This window comes from Chamaea fasciata, unplaced genomic scaffold, assembly GCF_029207755.1.
Source record: "Chamaea fasciata isolate MVZ Bird 193981 ecotype frontalis unplaced genomic scaffold, bChaFas1.0.hap1 SCAF_10, whole genome shotgun sequence".
Lineage (NCBI taxonomy): Eukaryota > Metazoa > Chordata > Aves > Passeriformes > Sylviidae > Chamaea > Chamaea fasciata.
This window is the reverse complement of record NW_027094095.1, coordinates 28486979-28500494: the sequence shown is the minus strand read 5'-3', so window position 1 is coordinate 28500494 and position 13516 is coordinate 28486979. Positions and strand designations below refer to the sequence as shown.

At 49.2% G+C, this 13516-nt stretch overlaps 1 protein-coding gene across 1 annotated transcript in view; it reads left to right on the top strand.

Moving 5' to 3' along the window:
- The window catches only part of PLPP3 (phospholipid phosphatase 3), a 43630-nt gene extending 30337 nt beyond the window's left edge, over positions 1-13293 (top strand). The window contains exons 4-6 of the mRNA XM_066192877.1: positions 142-199; positions 7382-7558; positions 11852-13293. Of these exons, the coding sequence (XP_066048974.1) occupies positions 142-199; positions 7382-7558; positions 11852-11977 (361 nt within the window). The 3' untranslated portion in view covers positions 11978-13293. The remainder of the gene's footprint in view (positions 1-141; positions 200-7381; positions 7559-11851) is intronic.
- The last annotated feature ends 223 nt before the right edge of the window (positions 13294-13516 follow it).

The window sequence follows — 13516 nt, the reverse complement described above, 5'->3', positions numbered from 1 at the left end:
TTTATAACCCAAAGAGTTGGGGGTTGTGAGTTCCTCTGGTCCGGCACCCTCAGATGCCACAGGCGTGTCACCATATTACAGGGAGAATTATCATATTGAGGATTATACTGGCTGGTTCTGAGCACCTGCTTTGTTTTGCAGGAAATCCTTCTTCTCCGGGCACGCGTCCTTCTCCCTGTACACCATGCTGTATTTGGTGGTAAGTGACCTCACTGAGCTGATTGATCCCCTGTCCCACATTCCATGGCAGTAATGGCAGGATGAGTGCTGGACGTGGGAAGTTGGTTGAAAAAGAAGAGTCTGAGCTGTTGGTGGGAGGATCCACCCTCAGCTGCTGTGGTGTTACTTAGGACAGAGACTCCTGGGATGATAGCTGAGCTGTGTGTGCAGCTTTGGGATGTGGCCAAGGTGGCAATTAAATCCAAATCCTGCTAAATTTGTGGACGACCTGTGCAATTTTGTTTGCCCCACATTGTGGTTTCCGCTGAGGAGAGTTTGGGGCGAGCGAAAACGTTTCCTGGATGGAGGAGGAGGATGTGATGCCTTGGCCATGTCAGGAGGTGATGCCTGGCTCCGAAATGTGCCAGAGGAGCAGGTGGAGCAGCCTCTGCCCGCCTGGTTCCGGAGGGGAGGGCTGGGACTGGTTTTCCTTTGTCAGTGAGAAATGGCTCTGCCCTTCCTGCGCCGGGGCTGGGGCCGGGGTAGCTGCCAAGGTGCTTCCTGCCGGGACTGCGGGAGGCAGAGCTGCCCACAGGGGCTGGACACACACACAAGCCCTTCTAGGGGGGGCTCAGAGGGGTTTGTGTCCGGTTTTCCTTCTTTATAAGTTTTTTATTTCATTTAAAAACTCAAGTTTTGTGTTGCTTTTAAGATTTGTGCTCCTCCTCCATCCCTGGTAATCTCGGACTTGCAGCACAGCGCTGATAAAAACATGAAACATGAGCTTTTATCTATGAGCAGTGCTCCCCCCGTCCCTTACCCTCTGGAAAGATAAGTGACCGCTGCTCCCTCCTGCTTTTTTCAGCCTTGGATCCTCCCTTCTCCGTGAGCAACTCCAGTAACTGAATGACTGAGCTTTCCAGGCAGTTGTGGGCGGCATATTAAATTCTTTCTTTGTTTTCCCTCTTATTTTGTTCTTGGAAAACTTTTTGAATTTCTTCAACGAGAGTTCTGGCCATTTCCTCCCAGCTGTATTACAATGAAGAGCTGCCTTGGTGGTGCTTCACAGGAGGCTCAGCCCATCGTAAAACTTTCTGAGCTGAGTTTGGACTGCTCGCACAGGCAGTCATTTATTTCTGGAAAGGTCTGTGGGCAGTCAGAAAAGTCAGCCCTGAGGTATTTTCAAGCTCAGCATCTGGGGACAGCAAGGAGTGCCAGTCCCTATTAAGATGGTGATGGTTTCTCTACCAGGGCTTGACCCATTTTCTGCAGGTTGCTGAGCAAGCTTTCTTTTTTCGTGTGTTTTTCTGAAAATCCAGCTCTTGTGGAGCAGGTGAGAAACAAATGGGGATACAGAGCTTGGGGGGCTGGTGGCAGAGACCCCAAAACTGCAGAGTGGGTTCCAAGTTCTCACAGGATGCACAGAAAACCTGTGTGGCTCATTTTCCATTGCTGCTTTGCACCAATGCCTGCTGCCTGATGTTCTTTTAAACTTTGCCAAAGGCTTTAGAAGTGGTGTTTAGCTCCTGTGTGATGCTTCAGAGCACAGAGATGCCTCTGGTCTCTCTTTGCTGCCCTTCCCTGTCGCCATATGGGAGCACTTGAGCTGTCAGCACTCACCAGACTTTGCCCCACACCCCCTGACCCAGGACAACTGGCTGCTCCAATTACCCCTCTCTATGGAGGGGGCAATCCCTTTAAAATTATTTTATTTTTAATTTTCACCTTGTCCCAAAACTGTGATATGGCTGGCCGCAGACTCTGTCTGACCAGCTGAGCAGTTGCCTTGTGCCTTAAGAAGTCAGGAAAAATTACACCAAGTATTTGGTGATGAATTGAAGGGAGAAAGAGGCAACTTGAGCAATGATTCTGTGATTCCAGCTTGTCTATCAGCACCCTGCTCTCCATCACTCCAGCTCCCTGGTCACTGCCAGAGCCTGACAGAGAAATCTCGTAGAAAAAGGGAGGCAGAAAATCTGACACATTGGAGAGGCTGATAGTAATCAAAAAATAATTACAAGAAAAAAGAGATTATAGTAAGCCAGAGGGATTTCATTTGATGCAAGATAAACCCCTGCTGTCTTGCTCACCTCAAAGAATGAGCTGGGGTTTTGAAAGCATGGTTAGAAATGTGGCATCCACCACACCAGTGCCTGCAGGAGGTGTGTTTGATGGATTTAATCAGGGAATCATCCCAATCAAGACAAAACAAGTGCTCCCCTGTTCCTGGGAAGTGAGGGCTGTGCTGCAGCAGGTTGCTGCCTACACTTTGGATGCCAGGAGTGTGCCGGGAGCTTCTGCAGAGTGGGGGATCTGTGGGGCTGAGCGTGTCCTGCAGAGCCCTGGCAGATCGGCCATGTCCCGAGCGTGTTCCTGATTGAACAATACTTCATATTTCATGGATAAGTCACTTCCCGTCTTTCCTGGCGTCCCCTGGCTTCACTCTCAGAGCCCATTCTGAATTAAAATGTTTTCAAGTTTGCTTCACCTGGTGGAGACGCGTGCCAGAAAATTCCCGTCAGTCTATTAAAAGATCCATGGATTCCCACGCACCCCACAGGGCTCTGCCTGCAGCGTGGGGCTGGATTTGTCCAGATATTTGGTGAACAGTGGATGAGTGACCACAGCTTCCCCATTTCCAGCAGAGCCCTGTGCTGTCCATGGGCTCCTAGTAGGAAAACACTGATGGATGCCAAGCCCTGGAGGGCTTTGAGGGAAAAGCCCCAGGGAGAGGCACTTGCAACACAATAGAATCCCCTGGGATTTAGTTCCAAATGCTGACACTTAAGGGCTAAGTTTCTCCCAGCCTTCTTGTCACCAGGAATACTCAATTAACATCAGGCCTTTGTATAAAAAATTTTAAAGGGGAAATAACTCTTGGGTAATCCTCTTTGTCCTAATTTTCCTTGCTTTGTTACTCCTTGGCTGAGCGAGCTGTAATACGTATTTATAGCAGGCTGAGGAAAGAGGAGGTATGGAACGAGCTTATTCCATGCAGCCCTCTGGAGCTGACCCACAACTCTTTGTTTTGTTTCTGTGGATGTGGAGGAGCCTTTGCAGGGAGCAATGGATGCTTTCCACTCCCCTTGAGCATGTGAGACAGTATTGCTGATTTATTCATGGCATGAAGTTGCCTAAAATCACACAAAGGGAAAAGCTAAATTTATCAGAAAAGCTGAATTAGTATCCCTCAGCAAGGTTGGCTGATTCTGGATAAAAGGCAAGCAAACCTTGTGTATTTAATATGTGTCAGTGGGTGAGGCAGAAGACTTTAGAATGGGCTGTGGTGTGTTCTAGTGATGTAAATGGAAAATGAGAGATGGTGCTGGGTTTATGTGTCGGGGAGTGTGAGGTTTCTCCCTGGAAGAAGGGTGGAGAAGGTGCCCTGGTACAGCTGAGCAGTGATGTGCCCTTGTGAAGGAACCTCTGTGGTGGTTGTGGACTTGGAGTTGAGTTCAGTGGTGACCTAAGGAAGAGGATAAAATGGAATTACATCAGAGGCCAAGGCTGAGCTGTGAACTGAGCTGCTGAGCTGCTGGGGGTATTTTTGATGGGGTGAGAGGGTGCTGTGCACTCAGCAAAGACAGGGAAGAGATAAACAGCACTTGCTGAGAGGTCTTTACCCATCTCCCGTCCTTTCCTTCTGGCCAGCTTGGTCAGAAGAGGCAAATTCTGCATTCCCCAGCCTCCAGCTGGCTTTGTCCAGCCAGGGCAGTGCGTTACACTGGGATGAGTTTGGGCTGGAGAGGTTTGTAGCACTTTGGGTACCACTCTGCTTGCAGATGGGGCTGGAGAAGGAGGTCACTTGGGGTCAGGCAGCCAGGAACAAGCCCAGCTGTTTCCCAGAAGGAAACTTTAGGTGTGACTAAGGGCTGTGGTTGGTGGAGTCCAGCCCTGCGGCGGGGACAGTGTGAAGGGTTTGGGATTTCTGGAGAGCAGAAAACCCCGGGAGGCTGGAGGTGATGCTCTGAGCCTGTGTCCCCTGCCAGCTCCTCCTGGGTTTGCTCAGAGGCTGTGTGTGGCTGTGGGCTGTCCCCACCAGCCCCGTGGAAGTCCCCTGGCACAGGGAGAATGATGGGACGTCCCTCCAGCCATCTGCTTTGTGGTAACTCAGCCTGTGCCAGGAGACAGCGGATGGGAACTCCAAACAACTCCCACTCTGTGTGATCCCATTTCACCCACCCTTGCTCCTGTTGGTGCTCCTGGTTTTTGCTGCCCTGTGATGATCTGTGGTGGAATTAACCCCAGTTGTGGTCTTGCTTTTCCACCCCCTCCCGGGAAGGGCTCCATTCCAGCTCCACATTCCCACCCAAATCTGTCAGTCCGTAGCAGGCAGCATTTCAGTTTTGCTCCCAGGAGCAAAAAAATGAAAACCAAACACCAAAACAACATAAACACCTTGATAAGCAGATTTTCAGATAAATTTCCAGGAACTTCCTATTTCTTGGTAATAGCACTAATTCTTGCTTTAGGGAAAATCTGATCCTTTCAGCCCCTAAATTCTACTTTCACTTTTTGACCTTGTCTTACTAACTGGCGTTTTCTTTCTTACTGAGGGCAGAGGCAAAGTTTGGAGCACCCCATGTCTTACCTTGAAAGTATTTAGGGATTCCTGGTGTTTGAGAGCAGCTTTTGTAACACTGCATGTTCATAAAATGCCTGTGGAGTATGAGGAGTGCTGTCATCCTCTTTTTTTCTCCTTATGAATGGGGAATAAAGAGTAATTTTTCCATGGCCTTTATTGTGGCAGTAAAAGGAACTCAGCTGAGATCCTCACACTGGTGTCGCAGTGTCTGAGGGGCACCTGTTCAGGTGGGTTTTAGTCCTCCAAGACACACAGGTGTGGGTGTAAGTTGGGTGCTGGGGAATTGGGGGACACCCAGCACACCCCCTATGGTGCCACACTGCTTTTTACTCCTTTTCCAGGGCTAAAGATTGCACACGAGGGACACAGTCCAGCCCCAGAAGTGCCTACTTTATTGTGTCTTCAAAGTTGCTGTTGGCTTTTAATTGCTAATTTTTTACTGATACTTTGCACCCTCACCTCTGGAGGACTTTTTTAGTCCAGGCTTGTGGGATGGAAAGATTTGAGAACATGTCCAGACTTTGCAAAAATGGCAAATGTCAGATTATACAGCAGTAGATTTCCTTCTTAAGGGACTTGATGGGACAAAGACAGAAGATTAAAATAAGACATCAGGTCTCAAGTCTTCCTGGTAGAACTGAGAGTGTTGGTTTATATTATATAATACTTGGAGCTCCTTTTGCTCTGCAGTGGCAGCAGCACACTGGAAGCTGAGTTTTGCACTGTCACCTGGGCTGAGCTGAGGCTCCTGAACGTGAAAATAGAATCGTGGAACGGTTTGGGATGGAAGGGACCGTGGTGTGGGGTGTGCTCCATGGGGCCGTGGCTCCGTTCCCAGGCTCTGGCTGGTTTGCAGATATATTCCCCAGAATCACCATGTGCATTAGCCAGCACCGAGCTGTTTTGGTGCTGCTCCCTTCCATGTTAATTGGCTAACAATCTGGATAATTTGGAGCATCTGCTCCATTCAGACTATGCCATGTTTCATTTCTTCTGAAGAGCCCAGTGTGTGTTCTTTCCAAAAAGGGGTAGATACAGCATTTATGCAACAGCCAAACATACTAAATTGGCCAAAATGATGCTTCCCTCTTATCAGGGGGAGAATTATTCCCCCTTCCCAATCAGTTCTGCTTTTACAGATCATTTTATGCTTTTATGTTGTCAATAAGTTACTTGTGGTCTCAGGGAACCCAGTGACAGCTCCATTCCCTTTCATACCAAGGCAGTGCAAACTGCTCTGGGTGTGTGAAAGGGATCATAAACGGGGAGTAAACCCCTTTTGCAGCCCTCTGATGTAGCAGAGCCCCTGGAGGACTCCGGGTCTGACTCCAGTGCTTCCTTTAGGAGCAGGCAGGGCAGAGCTGCCAGGCTGGGCTGCAGGAGCTGAGCAGCTTTTGCCTCTTTCACACCCGTGGAGCCTCTCTGCTCCCCGAGCCTGGAGGCTGCTCCCTCCCTTCCCGCAGCCTTCCTGAAGCCCTGCGCTCATCCAGGGCAGGAGTTGCTGCTTTCCTGCCCTCTCTTCCCACCCAGCTTCCCGTTTCCCACAGGAACCGGCCGTGCCCGGCAGCCGCAGCGGAAACGGGCCAGATAGTCACGGCAGGGCTGCAATGTCTGCTTGACATCACCCCAGCGGAGTCTTTTTGGGCTGAGCCAGGCTTTTGCTTGTCATTCCCACCCAGGGAGGGAATTCCCAGGCTGTGCAGTGGGGCAGCTGCTCTCTGTGTCCCTGAAAACCCCCGAGGCTGGGGCTGGGAAACACAATGGGAGTGTTGGAGGGTGGCATTGTGCACATTGCCGGTGGTTGTGGCCGTGTCTGGGAGACCTTGGGATGGCTCTGAAGGTTTAGCATGCTGCATTGGCTCTTCTTTTCCCTCTGAGGGATGGTATGAGTCCTAAATACCCCAGATTTGGGCCTTGCTCTTGTTGTGCATTAATGAAGCTGGGGAGGAATTTCTTTACTCGGATGCAGTGTTGTGTGGAGGCTGAAGCAGAGCTGGGGCGCAGGGGATCCCAATCCCCTGGTCCTGGCTCACTGTGGAAGGGCTGTGCCCATCCACCTCTGACCTCGTCCCCTCCATGGGTTAAAAATCCAAAACATCTTTGGACACTCCTGGGCCTGTATGAATTGGGCCCGGGGGGATTTGTACCCCAACATCTCCCCCCTCTCCTTGAGCCCTGAAGCCTCCTTTAATTGCTTTATTAATCATTTGTTGAATACATTGGAGTAAACAAGTCATCAGCAGCAGCACAATCACTATGATGACTAATATGTATAGACTCATTCTTAAAAAACTCTTTCACCCATGATGTTAAATTCCATCTCTCCAATAGCCTATCTATCCAAATCCCATTATCAATTCCAGTTTTGACACAGCCTCCTTAAGTTGCTGTACGCTTATAATGGGTGGATTCTGAGTGATTACATAAATTCATACCACACATCCCTTCAAAATCCAGCGGCCACACAGGTGCGCGGAGCATCCTTCCTTTTTGTCAACTCCCCTTCCCTGAGCCACGGTGGATGCCCCACAGCCACCCCCGCAGAGCAGCTGCCTGCTGCATTTTGGGCGAATTCAGGCGAATTAACGCAACTTCTTTTGTTGTTTTTTGTTTGTTCATTTCCCTCTCTCCCCACAGTTCTATCTGCAGGCCAGATTCACGTGGAAGGGAGCCCGCCTGCTGCGTCCCCTGCTGCAGTTCACCCTCATCATGATGGCCTTTTACACCGGGCTGTCCCGCGTGTCCGACCACAAGCACCACCCCACCGACGTGCTGGCAGGCTTTGCACAGGGAGCCCTGGTGGCTTACTGCGTGGTGAGTGTGGAAAACAGGGCTGGGAACGGTGCTGGGGAACTCCTGTGGGAATAACAGTGCCTTTGCAACCCATCAGTTCAGCTCAGGTGGTTCCCTGTCCCAGCTGGGAGGCACTGTGCTCCAAAGGCTTGGTCCAGGCAGCCTGGGGCACTGGGAAGATGTTCAGTCATGGAGGGTATTTCCCTCTCCACCAGCAGTTTGGGTTCTCCAGCTGTTCTAGTTAGCAATGTTTTACTCCAGGAGCTGAGCAGGGAGTCTGGGGTGCTTGGGATTATGGCTCTTTCACACACAATCCATCCAAAAAACTGGTGTCAGCCTGGTGAGGGGAGGCTGCCTGATGGCTGGTGGATTTTCACGGAGCAAAAGGGCCCATGAGAAAGTGGCCAACAAAAGCTGTGCCCACTTCTCTTCAGCTGCTGGGCTGCTTCTCGTGCCACTTGCTCTCCAAAGGGTGAGCTGACTGCACAGCCCTGTAACTCCAAGTGACACATGAAGATGTTTTAAGTTGGCAGGATGGGGAGCACCAGGTCAGGAGCTGGGGTCTCTGGTGCTTTCTGTGTCTGTGTGAACTCCTGAAAGCAAGATTTTTACAGCTCACCACTTTTTACGGGGTTTTTTTGTTGCTGTTGTTGTTTTTTTGGTGTTTTTTTTTAAACTGTTCTAAAAGTAAATCAGCCTTGGGAACAAGGAGTTAAGTTCACCAATATTGCATTTTGCAGGGAGAGAAAATAGGTTATTTATGTACTTCCCACTCGTTGATAGTATTCCAAAGCCAAAACAAAAATGTCATTGTTGGGAAGCCTTTATGGAGTATTATTAACTCTGTGAGCAGCAGCTGCTGGGTTTTGCCACTGCCTGGTGCCTGTGTCCCAGGCAGGGCTGGCAGATCCCGGGGGGGAGGTGGGAGAAGTGTGTGTCTTCATGCTGGGAGGTGGGATAACAGCCATGGGGAAGGGGAGTGAGGACCAGGCAGTGCATCTCTGGATCCCAGCAGCGGTTCCAGAAGGACAATAGCTCTCCGGATGCTTGGGATGGGTGTCCGGATGCTTCCTGGCTGGGACCAGCAGCAGGCCTGGCTGTCCCCTCCCAGCCTTCAGGCAGCTGGAAGCTGTGCTGGGAAGGGGAGGCTGTGGCAGGGCTGGGATAGTTTTCCTGTGTCATAGGAAGCAGCTGCCTGGAGTTTCCCAGGCAGGCTCGGGTTTGCCTGCGAGCCTGGGGCAGCCTGAGCTGCTCTCCCAGCCCGCTGCTGGAAGGGGCAGTTGTGTCCAAATGCTTTGCAGGAATGGCTCAGTAACCTGGAACATCTCAGGACTCAGGGAGGGTTTGAACCCAGCCCTTGTCCCATTCCATCAGCCTGCAGAGAACCAGCAATGTGCTGTTTTCCAGAACCTGGCATAGCTGGTGGGGTTCTTTGCCTAGTAGGGCCTGGCAGACTTTCCTCTGTTTTGGGAGGTGGCAGCAAGGGACAAGAGGAAGAGTCATCCCAAAACACCCTAGAGTTTGCACTGAAGGAGCACTTCAGCAGCTTTTTGCTGAAATTCCTGGTGTGTCCTGGGGGTTCTTGCCCAGCTCTCCTGCACGGGCTGCTCTGAAACAGAGGGAGGGACCTGAAAACTCATCACCTCTGACCCTGGGTGCTCCAAGCCACCCCTTCCCCTAGCAAAGCCTTCAGGGTCCACCCTGGTGATGGTCAAGGGCTGTAAAAACACCACAGTTATCAGACCATAATTTTCAGTAGAAACCAATTGTGGATTTCATCCGCGAAGGCTGCCCGAGCTTAAACCCAGGTCGTGCTGCAGCAGACACGTTTGTCTTCCAGTGCCTGAAATAACAAGCAGAAGACATTAATGTCAAGCACTTCCAGCTGATGAAACACTCAGACTTGGACCCAGGGTGAAACACAACGAGAATTTCTCGAATAGAAATAGTTTCTGTGCGCCTTGTAGGCAGCTTGCTGTGTGTTGTGTGGTTTATGTCTCATCTGAGGGAGAGGGAGAAGGGGAGATGTCAGAAGGACACGCTCCCAGTGTTGCTCTGGTTAGCTCAGAGGAGTTGTTTTAACCTCCCTCTGTATATGATTAAAAATTGCCTCATGTAGGATGAAAAGTAATAGGAATTGTTAAGTGGGAATGTGAGATATTGGCTTAAAACGCTCTCAGTCTTCTCCCATCAAGTTTTCTTTATGGGTGGAGAGCACCTTCTACAGGAAATGGAGCTAATCCAAGTGAAAAACTTAGCACGTTTATTAGTCCTTTTTTCTGTTAAACAGTTCGAGCATTAGGAGGATTTAACACACTTTTAACCCCCAAAGATCACGTTTCATGATTCCTATAAATGTTTATATAACCTCCAGCCATGTTAAAGTGAAATACAGTTTAAAAAGAAATGAAACCTCTTAACTGGTCTCTGAATGAAACCCTGAAAAGCAGCACAGTAAAAGCAAAAACACCCAGGATGACACTCCACCGTAACTCATTCCTGTCAAAAGTAAGGACCAGACTCAAAGCAATCCCCAGATGCTTCTTGAACTCAGCAGTCTCCTCCCATAAATTGATTTGTCATGGCTAGCTCGGTGCAGAAGTTGGACACCTTTTTGATTGAATCCAGCTCTCAGAGGTGGGCAAATGAGCGAGATGGCACCAGAAATGCACCAAACCAGACAAATGGGGGTTACAGTTATTAACAACCCAAAAGAAAACCAGTGCCAGAGCAGTTCAGCGTGGTTTTACACTGGGATGCTGCAGCAAGGGGCCAGACTCCAGCTTGTGACCCTTGGGAGCATCAGCTGGATCCTGTTATTTACCCAAACATACAAATGCTGCCACTTGGATGCCCTGTAAACAACTTTATCAGCTCTGTCACACAACCAAACAGCCAGACACCAGCACGTAAATCAAGAAAAGAGCTGTTGTGTACATCAGCTCCTTCTCCTCTATTCCACAAAGTAACACCAGCTCAGCTTCCTTCATCGCTGGTTGCAATTGTAGGAGTAAATTGCTGCTTACAGGAGCTTTGCTGCCTGTCCAAATTGAGTCTTATCTGCTGTGCTGATAGGGACTTGAAAAAATTATTTCCAAGGACAACTTGCCCTGCTGCACAAGGCTCTGGGTAGTTAGAAAATGTGGAGATGCAGGTAGGCCAAACCTTTGCTTTCTCCCTGTGTTACCCGGCCTGGAAGTTGTGATCTAATATTATTTCTTTAAGCACCTTGGAATTATTTTTCCCCCTGATTTATCTGGGTGCTTAAATGCTGCATTTGAGTAGTGTGGGAGAAAAAACAAATGTACTGCTGATTCCTACAGCCATGTGCTGCTCATCCTGGGAATTCAGCTCAGCAAACCCATGGCTTTAGTCCAGATTATTTGGGTTTAAGGATTTCTGAGATGAGAAATGATTGAGCTGGCAGAAGCAGTCGGTGGCAGGACATAAGTTTGGGGCTGTGGCGCCAGGTGACAAAATGATGAATCCTTGCCACTTCTTGCTCCATCCAGAGGATCTGTGCTGTCTGACTCTTTTCCCTTCTGGAACGGGGCTGAGGTTTGGCAAGGGTGAAAGTGCCCCGGTCCTGGAGGACTGATAAGCTTTGTGCTGCTGCTGCCAAAGGAGGATGTGGAAGTTTCCTCCCAGCACTTTGTTTCTTATTGTGTTGCTGCCTTCCGAAATTGCCAGGCTCTGGCTTTTTCACATCCGGGAGAGGGGTTACATCACGGGATATTTAGGAAGAAGGAATCAGGAATAGCTCCTCCTCTCCTTAGCCTTTGGCTTCCACCAGACCCCTGGTGCTCTGTACTGGTGCCTTGGTGGGCCTGAGGAGCATGCTCACCACTGACTCACTGCTGATAGCTTTTAACAGCTTTGACTTGAAAGCTTTTAATTGCCTACCTGATGTCTGGCTGAATGAACTGTTTCACACCAACTCCATCCCTGAAACCACTCAGGATGAGTCAGGCCAGCCCTTTGGAGACCTTTGTTATTTTATTGGAGTGCAGGCAGTGGATCTGTTTCCTGGCTTTTCAGACGGTTCAGCAGAGGTCTGGGTGTTGCACTCGGTGATTACGCAGTGAGAAATTAGGTTGTCCTCTCATGTTTTTACAGTTTTGAGAGGTCTGAGCCTTTTGCTGCGCTGTACAGAAAGGTGGTAGCAGGCGCTTGAGATTTCTCAGCTGTTACGGGCAGGCATTCAAAAAGTGCTATTTTTGCGGCTTAAAGATGTGTATATACCCTGTAAACCAACTTTTTGAACAAAGCATCTCCCACTGTGGCTAAGTTTGCCTTTTCCACTTATTCCTACAGGTGTTTTACGTCTCAGATCTCTTCAAGCCCAAGACAAAGACTTGCCTGCCTCCACCTCCCATCCGGAAGGAGATCCTTTCACCTGTGGACATCATTGAGAGGAATAACCATCACAACATGGTGTAGAACTTCGAGGAATCAGATGGGTGTTGTATCTTAAACCTTTTTTTTTTTTTTTGCGAAAAAAAAAAGTGACTGCTGACAGCAACTACCTGCTGCTCTCAAATCTCATCAGACAGTAGAATGTAGGGAGAGACTTTCTTGCCCGATCAGTAAAGTCTTACTCTGTGGTCTTTTCAACTTGCGACATTTGGATGAAAGGGGTGGTGGTGGTCAACTAAGGCAAAGGCGACAATGAGAAAGGAAAAAAAAAAACAAAACCCCACACAACACAAAAAGCCGAACAAACAAAGAGAGGTGCCGGAGTTCTGGATGTGCAATTGGTTTGAGTGTTCATGTTGTAGTGAACGCCAAATTGTTCCTAGTCCCGTGAACACTAAGGGATTTTTGGAAAGCTGGCCATCCTAGATTTTTTTTTTCCGACTACGAAGATTTCCAATGCCCGCGAGGAAAAAAACAAAAACAACTCACGACTAAATTGTATAGCACTATGTATGAGCAACAGCACTGAGACAAGATCTGGGATTGGTTTGTAAGAGTTGCCTTTTTTTCTCTTTTTGATCCTAGTTTATTTTTGCCTCCTCTCTTCCATACTGTGACTTAATTTAGAAGAAGCTTGCCCAGCCCAAGATCTCCGAAGGGTCTCTGTTCTCTCTGCTCACAGTACACGCCTTTAACGAGCGGCCCCGAGACGCGCAGTGAGGCCGGAGAGCTCCTTCCTCCGTGCAGAGAAGCCACATTTCTTCCTCCCCGCTCGCTCCCTGGCCAGGGCTCATCCCACCCGAGCCCCAGAGCATCCTCCACTTCCCAGCCATCCCTTTTGTCCCCTCCAAAAGCAATCCCAGCAGGTTTTGTGTGCGGTGGTTTGCGCCAGGGGAGCGGCGGCTCTGCCGAAGACTCGTTCGCACTACGACCCCGGGGCTGAGTCCTGGGGAAACTTTTATTTCTGCAGTTTTGGGACGGGCTGCTGGGCGGCACGTCCCGGCCTGGGTGTCAGTCGGTTTGTGCATCCCCTCCTCTCCTCCTCCTCCTCCTCCCTGGGGCACCCCGAGGTGCGCCATGGCAGTACCAGGTCCTGTGCTCCGCTGGGTCGCTCCGGTGGGAAATCAGCTGTGCCTCTCTGGGGCGTGATGATGAAATTTTTTTGGGTTTTTTTTGCCCAGAAGCCACAGGTGCTTGGTTTGCAGCCCCTCCCACGAAGCGCGTTTGCAAAGGGATCCCGCAGAACACGCAGAACGGCCATTTGCACATCCTTCTCACAGAATCCGTCCTATCATTTCAACTTATAGCAAGCTATGTTTTTTTTTTTATATTATAAATATTATATAAATAATGTATAAAACCTTAAAAATTAACTATGTAAAATATTATTTCTGAAACAATTTTAGATATATCCACTATGACTATAAACTGTGTCCTGACCTGTGTTATTTACATTTTGCTGCTTAAAAAAGCATTGAATTAATTTTTTTATAGTCGACTAAAATATTGTAGTTCTGTGGTAGTAATATTTTAATGAAAATAACTACAATTAGAGACATTTGT